This window comes from Schistocerca gregaria, chromosome 3 (assembly GCF_023897955.1).
Source record: "Schistocerca gregaria isolate iqSchGreg1 chromosome 3, iqSchGreg1.2, whole genome shotgun sequence".
NCBI lineage: Eukaryota > Metazoa > Arthropoda > Insecta > Orthoptera > Acrididae > Schistocerca > Schistocerca gregaria.
The window spans coordinates 596,869,772-596,889,799 of NC_064922.1; the positions used below are offsets into that span (position 1 = coordinate 596,869,772).

Sequence of the window (20,028 nt, forward strand, 5' to 3'; positions counted from 1 at the left end):
ACTAAATTAACAGTTATGCTTCACATTCTGTTTTTGTATTATTTTGTTGCAAATACTGAGAGAAATGAATGAAAGAGTAACCGTGCTTATGAATTTACTATAGTTATTATGAACAGGAGAAACATTTTAAGAAATTAATTGATTCACTATCTAGCTTCTCACTAAGAATTTTTCCCCCTGGCCTTTTGTGGTGTACGAATATTTCCAAATCCTCCTTTAAATCCACTGTGCGCTGCACATACATTGGATTTAATGAAGGAATTCTAAAATGAATAACCATAAAAAGATGAGTGCATGACATGAAAAGCAGAACAACACGCACACAGATTCACATACAATAGCCGGCCGCAGTGGCCTAGCGGTTTTAGGCGCTACAGTTTGAAACCGCGCAACCGCTACGGTCGCAGGTTCGAATCCTGCCTCGGGCATAGATGTGTATGATGTCCTTAGGTTAGTTAGGTTTAAGTAGTTCTAAGTTCTAGGGGACTGATGACCTCAGAAGTTAAGTCCCATAGTGCTCAGAGCCATTTCAACCACATACAATACTAACGTAAATACATTACTGGCCATTAAAATTGCTACACCAAGAAGAAGTGCAGTGATAAACGGGTATTCATTGGACAAATATATTATCCTAGAACTGACATGTGATTACATTTTCACGCAATTTGGGCGCATAGATCCTGACAAATCAGTATCCAGAACAACCACCTCTGGCAGTTATAACGGTTTTGATACACCTGGGCATTGAGTCATACAGAGCTTGGATGGCATGTACAGGTACAGCTGCCCATGCAGCTTCAACACGATACCACAGTTCATCAAGAGTAGTGACTGGCCACCAGACGTTTTCAATTGGTGAGAGACCTGGAGAATGTGATGGCCAGGGCAGCAGGTGAACATTTTCTGTATCCAGAAAGGCCCGTACAAGACCTGCAACATGCGGTCGTGCATTATCCTGCTGAAATGTAGGGTTTCGTAGGTATCGAATGAAATGTAACGTCCACTATTCAAAGTGCCGTCAATGCGAACAAGAGGTGACCGAGACGTGTAACCAATGGCACCCCATACCATTACGCCGGGTTATACGCTAGTATGGCGATGACGAATACACGCTTCCAATGTGCGTTCGCCGCGATGTCGCCAAACACGGATGCGACCATCATGATGCTGTAAACAGAACCTGGATTAATCCGAAAAAATGACGTTTTGCCATTCGTGCACCCAGGTTCGTCGTCGAGTACACCATCGCAGGCGCACCTGTATGTGATGCAGCGTCAAGGGTAATCGCAGCTATGGTCTCTGAGCTGATAGTCCATGCTGCTGCAAACGTCATCGAACTGTTCGTGCAGATGGTTGTTGTCTTGCAAACGTACCCATCTGTTGACTCAGGGATGGAGACGTGGCTGCACGATCCGTTACAGCCATGCGGATAAGGTGCCTGTCATCTCGACTGCTAGTGATACGAGGCCGTTGGGATCCAGCACGGCATTCCGTATTACCCTGCTGAACCTACCGATTCCATTCATTGGATCTGGACCAACGCGAGCAGCAATGTCGCGATACGATAAACCGCAATCGCAATAGGCTACAATCCGACCTTTATCAAAGTCAAAAACGTGATGGTAAGCATTTCTATTTCTCTTCCTTAAACGAGGCATCACAACAACGTTTCATCAGGCAACGCCGGTTAACTGCTGTTTGTGTATGAGAAATCGGTTGTAAACTTTCCTCATGTCAGCACGTTGTAGGTGTCGTCACTGGCGCCAACCCTGTGTGAATGCTCTGAAAAGCTAATCATTTGCATATCACAGCATCTTCTTCCTGCCGATTAAACTTGGCGTCTGTAGCACGTCATCTTCGTGGTGTAGCAATTTTAATGGCCAGTAGTGTAGTTGCACTTGAAAATGAGAATAAATTTCTGAACCCTGACGTGCAATGCATGGTTGGTTGATTGAAGGAGGGAGGAGGGGAGAGGAGATCAAACAGCGAGAATTTCTTCAACGTTATCGAACAGATAGGGAACAATTTCGGAAAAGGACTGTTACACTTGATGAAACCAGGACATAGGATTCTGAGCCAGAACTGAAGTCGCAGTCGTCTCAATGGAAAAGTTCCGAATACGCATCCGAACAAATTCCACCGCCAACCATCAAAGATGAAACTGATGATTTTTCAGTATGACATGAATGGTGTCATAACTGGAAAATAGTGCCTCGGGGGTGTCTATAAAAGGTGCTTACTACAAACTGTTTCTGCAGAAATTTTTGCCCCAGAAAATTCGCCATAGAAGGTCTGATATGATTCCATCTGGTGTCCTAATTTTTCACGATGATGCAAGACCGCATATTGCCTACGAGTGATAAAAATGCTCGACAAATATGGATGGGAAACGCTTCTTCAGCCACCACGCAGTCCTGATACAAGCTCACGAGACTTCGGCTTGTTTCTCAAATTGGGGGAACAATTCTTCTAAAAGCGTTTTGATACAGTTGATGAAGCTGCCAGTGAGGTGACCTAAGTAATAGACAGCTCAAAAATGAATGTGCCCTATCTAGAATGCACAAGTTTCCAAAACTTCAGAAGTTGTCATAAGCAAGAATGTAGATTATTTTGAAGACTTGTACAGGTATTTTGTAAAATAAATTATTTCTTTCAGTTTTATCTTACAGTGTGCAGAACTTCTGAAATGACTCTCCTATGATCAGTTTTGGTTATATTTCAAATCATCTTAGTGAATTGCAGTTGGAAAACCACAATAGAACCTTCCTGAAATATTCATACGCTTACGCACTCTTATCAGCTTGCTGCAACATTTTGTTTCGGTTCTTCTACGGGCCGTGGTGCGGGATTTCAGTGTGTAGCAGAGCTGCGGACGTGTAACTTACCTACTAACAAGCAAGAAATTAACTACGTTATTATATTTTTTGACGCAATAATTACAAGTAACGTATGTGGCGATGTGGTCTTCAGGCTTAAGAATCACTAAGAATCACAACGCTCGTTACCTGTATTTCTAGAACCATTGTAATACAGGTTTCCACTTCATTATCATTCGTGCTTATAGTCATATGCGGATTCAAAGAGGGGGCGGGGGTGATGATATACTACTACCCTGCCACAAACAACACACGCAGAAATTTTTCTTCAAGTGTTAGTATTTTTAGGTATTTCAGTGTCGAAGTTTCTCAGCTAACATTTGGAAAATTAAGTGAAATGAACACTAAGAGTTTCGAAAATGACAAGGAATTGTACAATATTATGACCTATGTTTAACACGGGATACTTACCACTGTCTTTTATTAAGCCCAGTCTACGTAGGTTGCCACGCAGCCTGACCGCCAGCAAAATACATCTCAGCGAGGTAAACGCCGACAGTGCCAGCTGCGAGCAACAAAAGTGACACAGTTGTGAGTCCACAATCAGAGCCCGTAAACCACAGGGAGTTCAGTAAACTAAAAATGACTTTCTAGAACGAAAGCGGAAATGACTGGAGGATACAGCACCCCCACCCCAACTATTCACATTCCCACATACCTACAGTCTGCACAACTATGTTCAATGAACCACTGATAATGGTGAATGAACACTTTGATTGTATGTAATATAAACATGACATTGCAAAAGCTGTGCGAATTTATTGCTATCATAGTTCCTAAATCAACTGCATACCACACGAACTTCTCAAATTTTCTGACAAAGCCTTTGCAAACGACGTACTATTTCCCTGCAGTGGAACTTCATATAAGTTAAACTAAAGCGATGTAGAGTAGATTCTGCCTGTTTCCGCCTATACCGTAGCGCCTAAACAGATTCCTTGTTTCGCTTGTGTCATGTGAGTCGTTGTATTATTCGCATCATTGTTTGTGTCTCTGCGTCTCGTGTTTGCGAGTTAATTTTGAGGCGGCGTTGTCTTGCGTCGTAGTGTCGTCCACGGCTCCCACGCGCACCCCACGTACAGGTACAGTCAGTTTTAGTTTTGCCAAGCCCACGCGGAATGTGCGGCCAGATTCATTAGAAATTCATGATTGGCTTGTAGATACGATCAAGGTAACTTCAGAACAGGTCCTCATGGCTTCCTTCGATTCTGAATCTTATGTATTTTATGTCGAGTTTCTAGACCCGCTTCAGGTTGACAGGCTCCTTTGCGGCACGGACAACGAGTTCCTTTCACCCATCGTGATGGTTCTGATTGTATGGTTTGGAATATACGAATGTCAGTGTGTTTAACCTTCGGCCAGGAATTGATGACAGTTTCTTCAAGACCGTCCTGCTTCCGTTTGGATGCATACGGGATACACCGCTGGAACGCTGGTCCGCTCAACATCGTATACAACATCCGTGGACATGGTGGTAAAATGGAATATCCTCACCTCATTTGCAGGTATATGGATACCGGGTGTGAGACGTGGAACACATGCTCAAGGATACTTCAACACAGTAAAGACAAGGCAATCATTACCACTCAAACAAAAACTCTGGCTTGTAATTTGCAACAGATTTCATTTAACAATTGCATGACAACAGCAAACTGCTGTTACCGCAGAGTAATATACATAATTGCCCTAGAATTTGAAACATTACTAAACAGACAAAATGTGTACGGGCGTCAAAGCCCACCCCAAACAATAAATGGTTTAGTGAAAAAAACTTCCACAGAAGCAGGAAACCTTTTGAGATATAACAGCAGAAACAACTCACAATTTCTGTTTCTGAGTAAGATATCGAAAACCCAGTTGAACGAAGGGCGTCTTTCAGGTATTATAAAGTTTCAGTGACAAGTAATGGCACATCAGAGGTGTGCGGAAACTACAACCCAGGTCGAGCCTGAATGAAAACTGAAAGAGACGGTGAAGAAGGAAAGACGGACGCCTCGGCGTCACCACGCACGAATAATAAAACACTCAACTTAAATTCCGAAGGACTGGAGTCTACTGATAATCACAGCGACCGCGCTATCGGTTACGATTCAAATTGGCCGCTGCCAAAGAGTCCCCTAGTTAAACGGCCAGCTATACGGACGACGCTCACTGCTCATTATTCAAACAACAACGTAAAACCACACAGCCACTGGGCCGTATCCAGAATAACACAATCCTTACAATACAAAATAGGAATACGGCCATAAGGGCGCCACAAGCCATTCACATTCAGAATTATCCACTTTATCATTAATAATATGTGCAGACAGGTTTATTACGGCCAGAGCAGGAAGTGATAATATACTCAGATATACAAGAAGCTGGTCATAGAGCTGGTAACTTAACTCATAACATAACCCCAGAGCCGATTAATTCTATTATATGCATTCCATAAACACACACTAAAGAATTACAATACGACAGGAATCTAGCACACAATAAATTTTTCATCATTAAGCCCGTGCTTGTTTACCTCTGAACACATTACCTAAATACCAACAGACTGCCAGAAAATCGAACCTGTGGTTATTTCGGAGTGCACAGACACGCACTTAGATATACACTTCTTTTCCATATCTCAAGTGCGTCCAGGGGAGGCAAACCTCATTCACACAGGTAACCACTGTTCAATGAGTTGTGCACCAGTGGTCAATACGAAACAGATAACATGGGCGTCCAAACGCCGGGAGATACATTAAGTGCAAAGAGCACAAATTCAATATACATATATACAGTAGGACTTTAAGAACCTCAGTAATTCCCACCGTTTGATTCTCTAGCGTATCCGGTTGCAGACTGATACATTCCAGAGCCACTTTCACATGTTCGCATCAGTTAGCAGCACAGACGAGACCATCGCACTCTCCCTGGACGCAGTACACACTCGCCGACCGCACGCACGCCTCCGTCCGCTGTCCCACTGCCCACACGACAGAAAGAGGCAGAGCATGCACAATGAGCGACCGCCGACAACCAGCGTGCACACCGGAGCGCCAACCAATCGACCAAAACCAGCCTTCTCCCCACAGCGTTGTGTGCTTTAATTGCCGAAAAGCACCAAAGAGGAAAACAGCGACCATGCGATACAGAGTCGATCGCAGAGATATTAAATGAATACAGAGAAGCGACTAGCGCCAACGTCGCAACGTATCAGGGTGCATATAATTTACACAGGCCAAATAGGGACCTGTTCCATATGTAATGAGCGTAGACAACTCCGCACAAAATGCCAGCGACGAGTGACGGTTTTAAAGTCCACTTATGAACATCGAAAAAGGATAACTCAAGCGGACCTCGTCCCCGAAGTCAGAGGCATTGTGCCTAACCAAGTTCCTAAAGAGCAACGTAAGACTTTGCTTGATGGATCTTGTGAATTTCCATCGTTAACTTCGCGTAGAGTTGGGTTGATTTAGGGGAAGACACAAACAACGAAGTTATCGGTCTCGTCAGATTAAGGAAGGAACCATCCCTCCATTTGCTTGAAGCAATTTAGAGAAATGACGGTAAACCTAAATCAGGATGGCCGGACGCGAGTTTGAACCGTCATCGTCCCCAATGCGAGTCCAGTGTGATAACCACTGCGCCACCTCGCTCGGTTACCATAACGTTTTCGCTCATTACAGTAAATATTTGTCTAGGTCATCGGAGGTGACATTGCTTCAGCAATCAAAGTACGATGCCATGGGATAATTTGATATTTAAAAAAGGCGGTACCACACATAATATCTATACACTGTGTTATTCACAGACAACATTTGGTAGCAAAAAACCTTAACGATCGCCCTCATAGCTCTTTTAAGTACGTAATTCTGAGGTGAGAAGCGGTGCACTCAATGATAGATTTTTACAGAAGCTGTGTGATGAGAACGACAAAGATATCAGTCGTTTGCTCCTGCGCACAGAGCTTCCTTGGCTGTCAAAGGGTACCTGCCTAAAATGATTTCATAGCCTCTTTGATGCAGTTACGACGTTTATTGAAAACTAAGCTCAACCGTTGATGGATAATTTACTGGTATTCAAGAGTGACACAGCTTATTTGATCGATGTATACAGTAAATTTAATGAAACTAATCTACAGCTGACTTGAATTTGAACAGAGCAAGGACAGTTATTTCTGTTTTTGTGTCAAAGAGTCCCTTGTACAGAAGACATAGTTTGAGTCGAAAACAGTTTCATCTGTTTTCAAATCTTTCTACAGTAGAAACAAATGATGATTCCATTTTAGTGTTTTGTGAGCACTTGAAAGCACTTGAAAGCACTTAAAGAAGATTTTATGAGAAGACTCACCATCAAAAGACCGTTCCAGGTTGTGTGGTGGAATCTTTCTCTAACTCACAAACATCAGAATTAACCTTGCAGGAAGAGCTGACACAACTTTCAACACGTGAAAAGTTAAAGTTAAAATTCAGAAATGGATACCAAGGACTCTGGCTTCAAAGGCAAATTCGTATATTGTATTCAGGTTTATTGCCTGCAGCAAAGAAGTATTTCATTACATTCCCACATTCGTGTTTAACGGAAAGAGGTTTTAGCATGGTTAAGAAGATAGTTATCAAGAAAAGGAACGGACTACTAATCGTAGAGAGCGGCAGTTTAAAATTTCTGATGACAAAAATGACAGCAAATATTGAAAAATTGGTGTCATTATAGCAAGTTCACTCTTCTCACTAACATTATTTTTAAATAGACATTTGTCAATAAACCTCTGCGAATGACACCAATATTATTAACATCTTTTAATGAAGTAATTTAAAAAATACATCCCTTTTGCAGTTCGTACTGCATTACCTGTAAGATGAAAATTGCGAACCATCTGGAATTTAAAAAATACATCCCTTTTGCAGTTCGTACTGCATTACCTGTAAGATGAAAATTGCGAACCATCTGGAATTTGAATACGAATGCCTGCCTACCTTCAAATTCATCAACTGGAGCCTAACTCACGACAGTTCACAATTTAATCTTCCATTACTTATCTCCACAGTTTCCCAGATTTCTGGAAGACTTCGTCTTGGATGAAGACTGTAGCGATCGAAATATTGTTTTAAAAGTGTGTTATGTTTAAAGCTCGTTGGAAAATTCTGTGTTATTTATCTGTAGATCGAGACTGTTTCTGATTTCTTTTCCACGAAAAAAGGGGTGGGGCGCTGAGTAATGTTTTCTTCGAAAGGACGGCGGTGGGCCGGAAAAGACTGAGAACCTACGGTCTAGGTGATTGAGGGCAGTACTGCGTGCTGTGCCTCTCGAATGTGTGTGTCGGTGTGCAGGAGTGGGGCACATGGTGGGCGCGGGCATCTACGTGATGATCGGGCCGGTGGCGCGCGACATCGCGGGCCCCGGCATCGTGCTGTCCTTCATGCTGGCCGGCCTCACCTCGCTGCTCGCGGCCCTGTGCTACGCAGAGTTCGGCACGCGGATCCCCAAGGCGGGCTCCGCCTACGTCTACACCTACATCAGCATCGGCGAGTTCTGGGCCTTCATCATCGGCTGGAACATCATCCTCGAGCACATGATAGGTTCGTCTCGACGCAGTATCTTACTGTCATTTAGTCACATATCGTTACTCTCCGTAGCATTAATAAAGACCTAAAAATAGATTTTAAGTTGCATTGGTATCTAGTTTTCCTGCAACGATGTTTGAAATGAATGACTGATTCATCTACTCAACGAATTTAAACTGACCTGTACAAGCCTCTTCATCTTTCCATAATTACTGAAATCTGCATTCGTTTGAACCTGCTCTCTGTAATCAATCCATGGTCTCCTTCCATAATCCCTATGCCTCCCTACCCTACTTGTGGTGTGCGTACTGTAAGACCTTCGGTACACACACCATCAGATTATTTGACTTGGCGCTCTAACGAAGTAGACGAATGTCAGCAATATGTCTCGTGGTCTTATCGTTTATCTACTGCCGTTAGGTCAGTCGATAGAAATGCCACTTGCACGCTTAGAGTAGCAGATTGACGGTCACCAACTTTAAACAGAACTTGATTAATTTTCACACACATTTATTAAAATAATAAAAAGCATAGACATTATGTAACTTGATTCTGGATGCTGTTTACAATTGACAATCTGAAGTTCCTTTGGTCTTGGTACGTTAATCTTATTCTCACATATCTCTGATACTTGAGAAAGTGTCTATACATTTATCTTCATGGCTATGTACAGGAATGTGATAATCTTATTAGGTGCAGACGGAAACTTGACTATAGACTGGTACAGACTAATGCATACTGATACAGACTGGTGCAGACAAATGCTGACTAATGCAACTGACTAATCGGAGGTCTGTACACTCGTTATAATACCTCATGCGTTGATGTATCACCGCGCGAGTGAGATCCGCTAGGAGAAAAGGTTCTAAGTTAGCAGCAATCTCATTGCCTGCGTTACATTTTAATACGCAGATCGGCGGAAGCAGAATTTGGTCCGTCTCTAAGGCAGCGCCATCTCGTAGTGCGGAGACTGACGAGCGATGCGCCTGCGCTGTTGTGCTTAGTGAGGCGCGCTCTAGTGGGAAAGTTGTGTACGCGCTGACTACGCGGAACTATGTACACAACACTACTCTTCTCTCCATTACCAAATTAGTGATACCTTGATGTCTTAGGACATGTCCTGTGAACCGATTACCTATTGTGGTCAAATTGTACGATAAATTTCTTTCTTCCTCAGTTGCAGTCAGTCCCTCCTCATTGGTTATGCCATCTACCATTCCAAATTTCAGCATCCTCCTGTAGCGCTACGTTTCAAACCCCTCTGTTCATGGATTATCCGTTATGAGGCTGCTGCATGCAGTACCATGAATGTCGCCAAATCTTCTGCAATCAGACGAGGCCTCCAGCAAGTTGAAGTGGCACCCCTACAATTAGTGCAGACATTCATACACGCAGCCACGACGAATTTCCGTCGTCTGTTACAACGACGTCTGCCGGAATCTCCTGTGTCCCAGAACACACCTCAAAATATTTAATTCCTTAATTCTTAGGTAGCATCAAAATTTGTCCACGTAGATTAAGTGCTTTCTCTGACGCCGACTGGGCGCATCCCTCAGGCGGCTCTTGGCTACTATCCTACAGCTGGTTCCATTTTTAAAGTCCGTTATGAGACACTTAGCCTACCCCAATGAGATCGTGGTCCCAGGATCGTCTCTGTATGCAAGCAGCTGCCTTATATATGAGCACTATGAGAAAATGATGGACCAGACGCAGCACATCCCTAATACGCAGCTTGCTTGTGGTCGTCCTGCTTGCGTCCACCGCACCGCCGTTGTCTGTCGGCCACATCGCGCCTCATTGTCTCACTTTTCAACCATTTTCGTCAACTAAAGTTATACAGATACCAGCTTCCCAGGTACTCATCCACGCAGGACCAAGGATTTTTACAATCTATTATTGCGCCGTATTCCTCGTAACATCTTGGATATCAGATATTCCCTCCATCCAGTGACCCACACTGTAGAGTACCATACTCCATTTCTTACTCCCTATGACTGTCTGGGCAATCTGGTATCACATAGTCAACAGGAAATTTGCTACGTAACAGCGACTGCACGACATGGGTTTGTCCAATTCCACTCTTTGTCTCCTTTGCCAGCAACTCAACATTGTGACCACCATATGACCTGTGCCTCTCCACACGACGTCTGGCGATTCATGACTGCCTGCTACATCCAAGTGCCACTGCATTCGATCGAACCGCAATTTTTCCTGTAACTGGAGGAGTCATATTTTGCCGCCGGGAAATATCATGCCATTACTTGGATTAAGGGGTAGGTGGTCAGTTACCTATTTCGCTAGGGACCAAAATCTCGCCTCGACTTCTGTATCTATCTACAAACAGGCCATGCAGCGCTTTGAGCACATGCCACTTTACCGAGGAGTCTTTGTTAGACCTCCATCGGGTACACCGGGAGCTGAAAGCACCTATTCCCACCCGGGCGGTTTCTGAGTTTCAGCTGCCTGTGGTCCATTCTACCCCCGACCTCTGCGGATGGGAGAACACGCCATAAATGCGCGTAATTTTTTGTGCCCCGTCTTTTGCTCTTATTTTTCCCTAGTAGGTGACGTCTGTTTCACATAATTTCATAATAAGAGTAAAAATTAGAAAGTAAATAAATAAATAAGAAGCAAAGCCTTCCACTTCTGTTGATCCCCATGTCTCTCACTTTTCTGTGCTCTAGAGGGTCGGTGGCGGTGAGAGGGATACTGTTGCCACGTCACGGAATTCGAACCATTCCTGAAAAAAAAAAGGCCAATTAAGGCAACCACTTGTGTAAATCATGAAATCCGGGTTTGAGTCCCGGTCCCCGCCATTCTCTTATACAGTTTTGCGAATACATTTCATGTGCTTTTACTCTACCGAGCCTCCTTCACGTGGAGTAGATGACTGCATTCTGTGCAAAACACACTACACACACACGCAGTAGAGCGCGTTAACCCTGCCGCCTCCCAGGCGCATTTCCTACCCATAAGGATGCCTAGCATCGCTGGCAAATATGAATGAACAATTTGTCTGTAGCAAAAATTCTTCCCCACGACATGATCTATCACAGCTCGATATCTCGTGCAGAGATTTTGAACAATATGTACATATGAAATAAAAGAGTATTTTATTTTCTATTTCATGTTTCACATTTTTGTACCAAATTTTAATTTATTGTGAATATTTACATTTTAATTCGATCTAGTGATTACAGGTGAAACTAGGCTCATGTTCAGCTAAAACAGAACGCCCTGGACGACTAGAGATAGCACTTTCATATTCGCAGGACACGTGCCTTAGTATGTTCTGCACAAATGATCAGTACTTCAGTTACCTTCGTTCAGCACGTGTCCTGCTGCCTAGTACGCACAGGGACCACCATGAGCCCTGATAATTTGATCCACTTGTGACGGTATCGACGCATGTAAGGCGCGAATGGCGTCCCGTGGTATAGCCACCCATACTGCATTCACCTCGTCACAAAGTACATCTGAGGTGGTTGGCATTGGGTCACAACAGTGCACCAGTCATTTCACCTTAGCTTAAACATTTTTGATTGGTGACAAGCCCAGTGATGTAGCGGACCTGGGCAAAAGGTTAACATCCTATGACACCAATAACGCATATGTAGCCTACGTGCGGCAACATACGGTCGTACATTGGCTTGCTGAACAATGGCGTCTAGGGTGTTGTGTAGGAAGGGTATGGCTGCGGGTTGCAGGACGTCATTCACGTAGGTCACACTCGCCGCAGTGCCGTGGACAAACACTAACTGTGATTTCTAGTTGTACCCAACAGCATCCCATACCATAAAGTCTTTAATTGGCGCTGTATGTCTTGTGCGAATGCAGTCACTATGATGCCGCTCCCCCTGTATGCATTGAATCAAAATGGAGCCATGATTTTCATAAAAACAGAACCTGAATTTGTCCGAAAAGACTATCTGATGCCACTCCTGTCCGCAGTGACGTCATTCTATACAGCATTGCCGTCTAACCTGTTCCTGCACATTCGTCAAAGGCAAGCGCAGAAGTAGGTGATGCGCACGTAACCCATGACATAATAAATGGTGACGGACTGTCACCCCTGATAGTGTACGATGTGTTCCACTGTTCCACTGTTGAGCCAGAACCGAGGAGGACGCAGATCTGTTCTGCAGCGCCATTCGTATGAGATGTCGATCTTCTCGGCGGCTGGTCTGTGTGGTGCGACCTGACCCATGAACCATTGCGCACACCCGTTGCACTGCCGAAAAACTTCGTCCCACACGAACAGTAATTACCCAGATGGATGCATCACATTCTCTCATGCTAATAATGAGGCCCTCTTTCAAACTGAATCATTTGACGGTGCGGTTCGCGCATATGTCTGCGAGGCATCCCGCACATCTGCTTAAGTCACACTCATCCATTACATCCGGTTTATAGTGACAACTAGAGCCGCAGCAACATTTTAGCGGTAGGTGGCGTTGCGCCGCCATATCGATGGTGACCTTGACCCCGTTTGTCGACATGGTTCAAATGCTAATCATTTCTGCAGAACATGCGAATGTACGTGTCCTGTGAATATGAACGTCCTGTCTCTACTCTTTCAAGGTGTTCTGGTTTTTTCATTTTTTTAAACATGAGTGTTTTTTTCAATATTTGTTAATTACCTTTTCGATTTGATAATAAATATAGAATTGAAATGAAAGTAAAAAAAGCTGCCCTTAGCAAGAATAGACCCTGTACCATCACGAAAAAGACTAGAATATTAGGCATAAGCCGGCCACGGTGGTCTAGCGGTTCTAGGCGCTCAGTCCGGAACCGCGCAACTGCTACAGTCTCAGGTTCGAATCCTGCCTCGGGCATGGATGTGTGTGATGTCCTTAGGTTAGTTAGGTTTAATTAGTTCTAAGTTCTAGGGGACTGATGACCTCAGATGTTAAGTCCCATAGTGCTCAGAGCCATTTGAACCATTTTTTTAGGCATACAGTCACATGCTGATCTGTTAATACCTCGAATCTTTTTACTTAACAGCCCATGGAGATCTTTAAAGTCGATTTTTTTCAGTGTTTGTGTACGTACTGATTTAGCAAAATCATATCTCGGCTCTGTACATCAAATCACGTTTTTATGAAGGATATCGAAGATGACCAATTTGTAGGTTCTCCCTGCTAATACAATTTTTTAACTCTATCTATACAGGGTGTATCATAGTTGATAACGTAAATGCATACAGTTGAAAGTACACAGTACTAGAAGCAAACGAATGTTTGCGAGATAATTGCGACTTGACAGTATTTAAAATTCATCCCAGTTTGGAAAAGGTAACAATACTGTGCAACATTAAGAAAAGTTATTAGAGATAATTTGGTAGAAGCGCAGTTGTTTTGAATGAAGACATCAACAGTTACATGGCTGTAGTCATAAGTAAAGGAAGTGTTCAAAACGCTGTCCTTGTGCTCGAATGCAAGCCCTTACCCGTCGCCACAAAGAGTTTTGCGAGATAATTGCGACTTGACAGTATTTAAAATTCATCCCAGTTTGTAAAAGGTAACAATACTGTGCAACATTAAGAAAAGTTATTAGAGATAATTTGGTAGAAGCGCAGTTGTTTTGAATGAAGACATCAACAGTTACATGGCTGTAGTCATAAGTAAAGGAAGTGTTCAAAACGCCGTCCTTGTGCTCGAATGCAAGCCCTTACCCGTCGCCACAAAGAGTTTCGTATCCTTTTAAATACGCCTGGATCATTTCAGAATTCTTGACAATCTCTGAGAAGTCTCTGCTCCAAGTTTTCAACCATGGTAACTGGAGTGGTGTACACTACACCATTAAGATGACCCGAAACACAGAAATATGGGGGGTTAAGATCAGGTGTTCTTGGAGACCACAGTGCAGGTTCTCCTCGCCCCTTCCACCTTTGGCCATATCAACGCTTTAGACGTCGTCTCACTGCTGCAGGCATATTCCACATCTTCGGGCGTTGCTCTAACGTAACATCCTCAAGCAACCCTGAACAATGTGACCGCAGAAACCGAAGGTAATTCCGTCCAGTGATTTTTTTTTTTTTTTGTTAAACATGTACGGTCCAATTAGACGATCACCTAGTACCCATAACCATGCTTTCACTGCGAAAGGTCACTGGGGTTGAAAATCATGCGTAGCATATGGGTTGGGGCATAAATGACTCAAAATGTGAGAATTGTGATAATTAAACACACTATTACGTGTGAAACCTGCTTCATCTGTAATTAAAATGTTATTGTAAAACGTAGGGTTGCTACAGCTTGTTGTCACATGCGCTGACTGAACGTTTGCTTTCTTCACTAACATACTGAAGATTTGGAGATGGTTCAGGTACATAGCACAGTAATGCATTTTTCTGCAAACACTGCTATGGCTCATTACAGGGATTTGTGCAGCACGTCTGCTTGTCGGGACTCCTGAAGAATGATCGACTGTTCCCAGCTCCACATTTTCAATCACAGATGGAATTCGTGCAGGCCTACCCGCTCCCAAAGCAAGTACAAAGCTCCCAGTTTCTCGGATGTACTGCTGCACCCTTATAAAGATTTGATACTCAGGGTGACTTTGGGCAGGGTATATTTCTTGGTACAAGCATGCAGCCTCCCGTGCATTGCTTACCACATGTGACATGCTTATCCTGTAACTCCTCATTACTGTAATGTACCATGTTAGCAGCAACATCCCTAGAACACGGCTGACACTCCGCGAACATCTGATAGGAGTGGCACTCTGACTGTATACTGGTACTGTCGTATCCGGTTTGTTTACAGCTCTGGCATGTCGAATATGTAAACAAATATCACGTCAATCAACAACATGCAGTGTCTACACAGAATCAATCACATCAATAGTGTTTAAATGGAAGTTCCGCCATTTGTCTTTATAGATTCTTTATTCTATTGCTCAACGATGATTTCAGCCTTTGGCCACTTTCGCGTACCACACTGAAAAGATATCTATATAAAGAATGCTTAAAAACACAATGGACCAGAAAGTAGGTAATATTATGTAAATACAATGTAGGATCAAATATTTTAAATTTTTTTAGAAGTTACTGAAATTATGTTACGTACACTTTAAACATGATCAAACTCCTGGAAACGAAGTCATCGTCGAGATACATTAAACTTGATTATGTCGCAGTATAGAAGTGAGAACATACAAAGTCTCTGGCAGAGATTGGAGAAAAACAGTTGTTATATGTGAAGGCACCATTATTTGTCGAATTAAGTCAAGTAATGGAAGCCAAAGATGAACGTCGTATGCTGTCAATTTATGTGGCGTAATCTATGGCTGAAGCGATTGAAGTGTTTCATGCCACAGACCAGAGTTACATAAATTGGGTAAGGTTCATATATCTTTGCACGGTCGTTCTAAGTTGTGAATATGTAATGTAAGCAAATGTGGTTATACCGAAAAATGCGAGAATGGTAGGAAGGGACTGTTATATGTCATATACTATACTCAATATGAAATGTATTACGAAAATACATAATTAAGCTGATCATGCTTAACGTGTAAGAAATGTTTGATACTACATTATATTTGCGTATGTTACCACTTTCTGATCTATTACATTTTTCATGCATTCAGTATACATATATCTTTTCATTGTGCCACTTGAAAATGGCCAAAGGCCGAAATCATGATTGTCGAGTAGAATAAACAGTCTATACAGTCAAATGGCGGAAATGTCGTTTAAGCAGTATTATATGACTGTGGCCCTAAGCTGTGAAAAGATTATCATGTCAGCAGTGGCTGGCAACCACAAGGTCGTAGTTATGCCACAAACAGTTTCTTTTTTTGTGACCTACGTTTATCGAGATTTTTTTGCTTCTACCATCGTGTACTTTCAGCTGTATGCGTTTACATCTTTAATTATGATTCATCCTGTATACAGGATGTTCCTAAAAGGTATGGCCAAACTTTCAGGAAGCATTCCTCACACTCAAAGAAAGAAAATATGTTTTGTGGACATGTGTCCGGAAACGCTTACTTTCCATGTTAGGGCTCATTTTATTACTTTTCTTCAAATCACATTAATCATGGAATGGAAACACACAGCAATAGAACGTACCAGCGTGACTTCAAACACTTTGTTATAGGAAATGTTCAAAATGTCCTCCGTTTTCGAGAATACATGCATCCACCCTCTGTTGCATGGAATCCCTGATGCGCTGATGCAGCCCTGGAGAATGGCGTATTGTATCACAGCCGTCCACAATACTAGCACGAAGAGTCTCTACATTTGGTACCGGGGTTGCGTAGATAAGAGCTTACAAATGCCCCCATATATGAAAGTCAAGAGGGTTGAGGTCAGGAGAGCGTGGATGCCATGGAATTGGTCCGCCTCTAGCAATCCATCGGTCACCGAATCTGTTGTTCAGAAGCGTACAAACACTCAGACCACATGTTGTGTCGTACTTGTAAAGGCACATGTTCTAGCAGCACAGGTAGAGTATCCCGTTTGAAATCATGATAACGTGCTCCATTGAGCATAGGTGGAAGAACATGGGGCCCAGTCAAGACATCACCAACAATGCCTGCCCAAACGTTCACAGAAAATCTGTGTTGATGACCTGATTGCACAATTTCGTGCGGATTCTCGTCAGCCCACACATGTCGATTGTGAAATTTACAATTTGATCACGTTGGAATGAAGCCTCATCCGTAAAGAGAACATTTGCGCTGAAATGAGGATTGACACATTGTCGGATGAACCATTCGCAGAAGTGTACCCGTGGAGGCCAATCAGCTGCTGATAGTGCCTGCACACGCTGTACATGGTACGGAAACAACTGGTTCTCCTGTAGCACTCTCCACACAGCGACGCGGTCAACGTTACCTTGTACAGCAGCAACTTCTCTGACGCTGACATTAGGGTTATCGTCAACTGCACGAAGAATAGCCTCCTCCATTGCAGGTGTCCTCGTCGTTCTAGGTCTTCCCCCGTCGCGACTCATAGGCTGGAATGTTCCGTGCTCCCTAAGACGCCGATCAATTGCTTCGAACGTTTTCCTGTCGGGACACCTTTGTTCTGGAAATCTGTCTCGATGCAAACGTACCGCGCCAAGGATATTGCCCCGTGCTAATCCATCAGTGGCGTAGCGTGGTTATAAAAGTTGGGGAGACTCTGCAGTTATTATAAGGAGACAAAATAGTACAATAAACAATAATTTTAACAAATCAAACAAAATGCATCAAATAAAACAACAACAACAGCTACTACTACCACTACCACTGCCACTGATAATAATAATAATAATAACTAACATGTTCAAGAAACGATGACAAATTTGTAGAATTCCTGCAGCAAGAGAAGAAGCACTCATATTTTCTTGTACACAAGTGCAATGCGCCTGTCTTTTCTTTCTACGAATACGTCTATAACTCGGTCTACAAAGATCTGATCACTGGATAGCTCTCCAAGTGTTTTCTATTGCTAACGTGCTCAAACACGACAGCCGGATGTTGGACATTGAATTCCTTAAATATTTCTTCACTCGTTTAAGAGCACTCATGCTTCGTTCATTGCTTGCTGTAGTTGCGGATAGGGTCAAAATCAAACGCAAGAACTTCGTTGTTTCTTCATAAACGGAGTCCAAATAATTGTTGACAATGAACTTTAAGAGGATTCTTGGAGATAAGTGTTTTTTCTCATCAGCGTTTATGTCACACAGTTCATTTTCAAGTTGTTCTTGTTTGAAAAAAGGGTACTGTTCTAATAATTGAAGAAGTTTCAACTTTGGGAATTCTTTTTGATAGTTCGGGAAACAGTTTTCGTTCAAATGTTCAAAAAGATTGAATTTCGGGAAAGGCTTCTGAACAATTTGCCCTGAGAGATGTCTTTTGACTGTCACAGAATGATAAGTTGCCATTAAAACACAAGCTGCATTTAATGCATTCATCAAGGAATGTTTCCATTCTTAATTGTCGTCAGTTTCTCAAAACAGTTCTTATTTCGTCGTGGCAAGCAGTTATACTGACAGATTTTGACTGAAGAACATTAAAGAGATGATCAAAGCACCCTCGGTAGAAGCAAAGCAAGTAGACAAACGTAGGATCATCCATCCGTCGTTTCATTCCCACAGCACAGCTCAAAGATTCTGGATCCCACTGAGAGTCTATATCATCAAATATATAATTAAAATCACTATATAGTCCTGAGAAATGACTAGATGTTCTTGAAACTGCTCTGGAACGAAAGCTCCAGCTAGTGTTGCTTGCATGTGGCAGTTGAAATCCTTTCCCAGTTAGCAATACAGTTCGTTTTGATGAGTTGCTGAAAAACGAATGGAATGCAGTGAGATCACCTACAAACATGCGTACTTGTCGTATAATTTTTGAGGCATGTAACAGAACCAAATTCAGTTGGTGTGCGTAACAATGAATAAACAGCACATAGGGACAGAACTGCTTCACCAGTTGTGGTAGTCGTGTTTCTCTGCCCGCAATTACTGAAGCGCCATCATATGTTTGATTAAACACTTTTCCTTCCACACTCCATTCTTTCAAGACTGCATGAATAATGTTTCACAAACCTTCAGCAGTTTTGTCTCCAGAAATATCGTAAAATCCAACGAATCTTTCATCAATTTTGTCTGCAATAAAGTACCTGAATGTTATATTCATTTGACTCTTGCATGACACATTTAATGTTTCATCAGCCTGAATCGAAATGAAATTGCAATTCTGAATTTCATATTTTACATTCTCATTAACTACCAAAATTATCATTCTACTACATCGTTCTGTATATCTGGAGAAGTTACTTTGAAGGTTGAAGATGATGACAGATGGTCTCGGATTAACTGCTCTCCTTGAGCTAGTAAGTCCAACAATTCCAGATAGTTACCTTTGTTGCTGGAGGATTCGTCTTCTCGATGGCCACGAAAGGCTAGTTCCTGTTTACAAAGAAATACAATTGCCTGAATAAGACGAGCCAATACTCTCCTGCTGGATGCAGCTTGTTTGTTGTGTTTTATCGCTGTCAGACGAGCGGCTTCAGAAAGGGCGTGCTCCATTCTGCTTTTGCCCAATAACTGAAATGATTCTTTGTTCTGCAGGTGAATTTTGATATCCGATGTTTTTATGCTTTCCTGTCAAAGTTCTTTATTGTACAGATGCCCTCATTGCATTATTGCTTTTCACCACTGAACAGAAAACACATATAACAATATAATCTGTTATTAACTGCATTCGCAGTCAGCCAAGCATACTTTTCGTAACAGTCTGTCTGAAAAGTGCGTTTTTGTTTGGCTTCACTCAAAACTACACTGAGTGTAGGAGTAGGTCGTTTGTCCTTCAATCCGTACTTTTCTTCAAACGTTAATGTAGAAAAAGGCGTTTTTAATAAAAATTCTATAAGGTGTTCAGTTGCTCGCTCACTCACGTTGGCGACCCAACGAAAACATGCACTAAAATCACGCCAGAATGACTATGAACACAAACCGCGCGACTGATCACTTCCGTGTTAACAAGCCAGCATAGAAGCGGCAGACACTTCCCGATACCTGCTAGCAAGTGCAGCGCACCGGCCTTCGTGGTAGAGGGGAAGTGGAGGGGCGCAGGCGCACACATCCAGGTAAGGGAAGGGAGGCAGAGACTGG

General features: G+C 42.8%; 1 protein-coding gene across 2 annotated transcripts in view; it reads left to right on the plus strand.

Annotated features, from left to right (window-relative positions):
• LOC126354582 (cationic amino acid transporter 4) overlaps window positions 1-20,028 on the plus strand; it is a 202,329-nt gene that overhangs the window by 124,263 nt on the left and 58,038 nt on the right. For both annotated transcript variants that reach the window (XM_050004330.1, XM_050004328.1), the window contains one exon: window positions 8,189-8,437. In XM_050004330.1, the coding sequence (XP_049860287.1) occupies window positions 8,189-8,437 (249 nt within the window). The remainder of the gene's footprint in view (window positions 1-8,188; window positions 8,438-20,028) is intronic.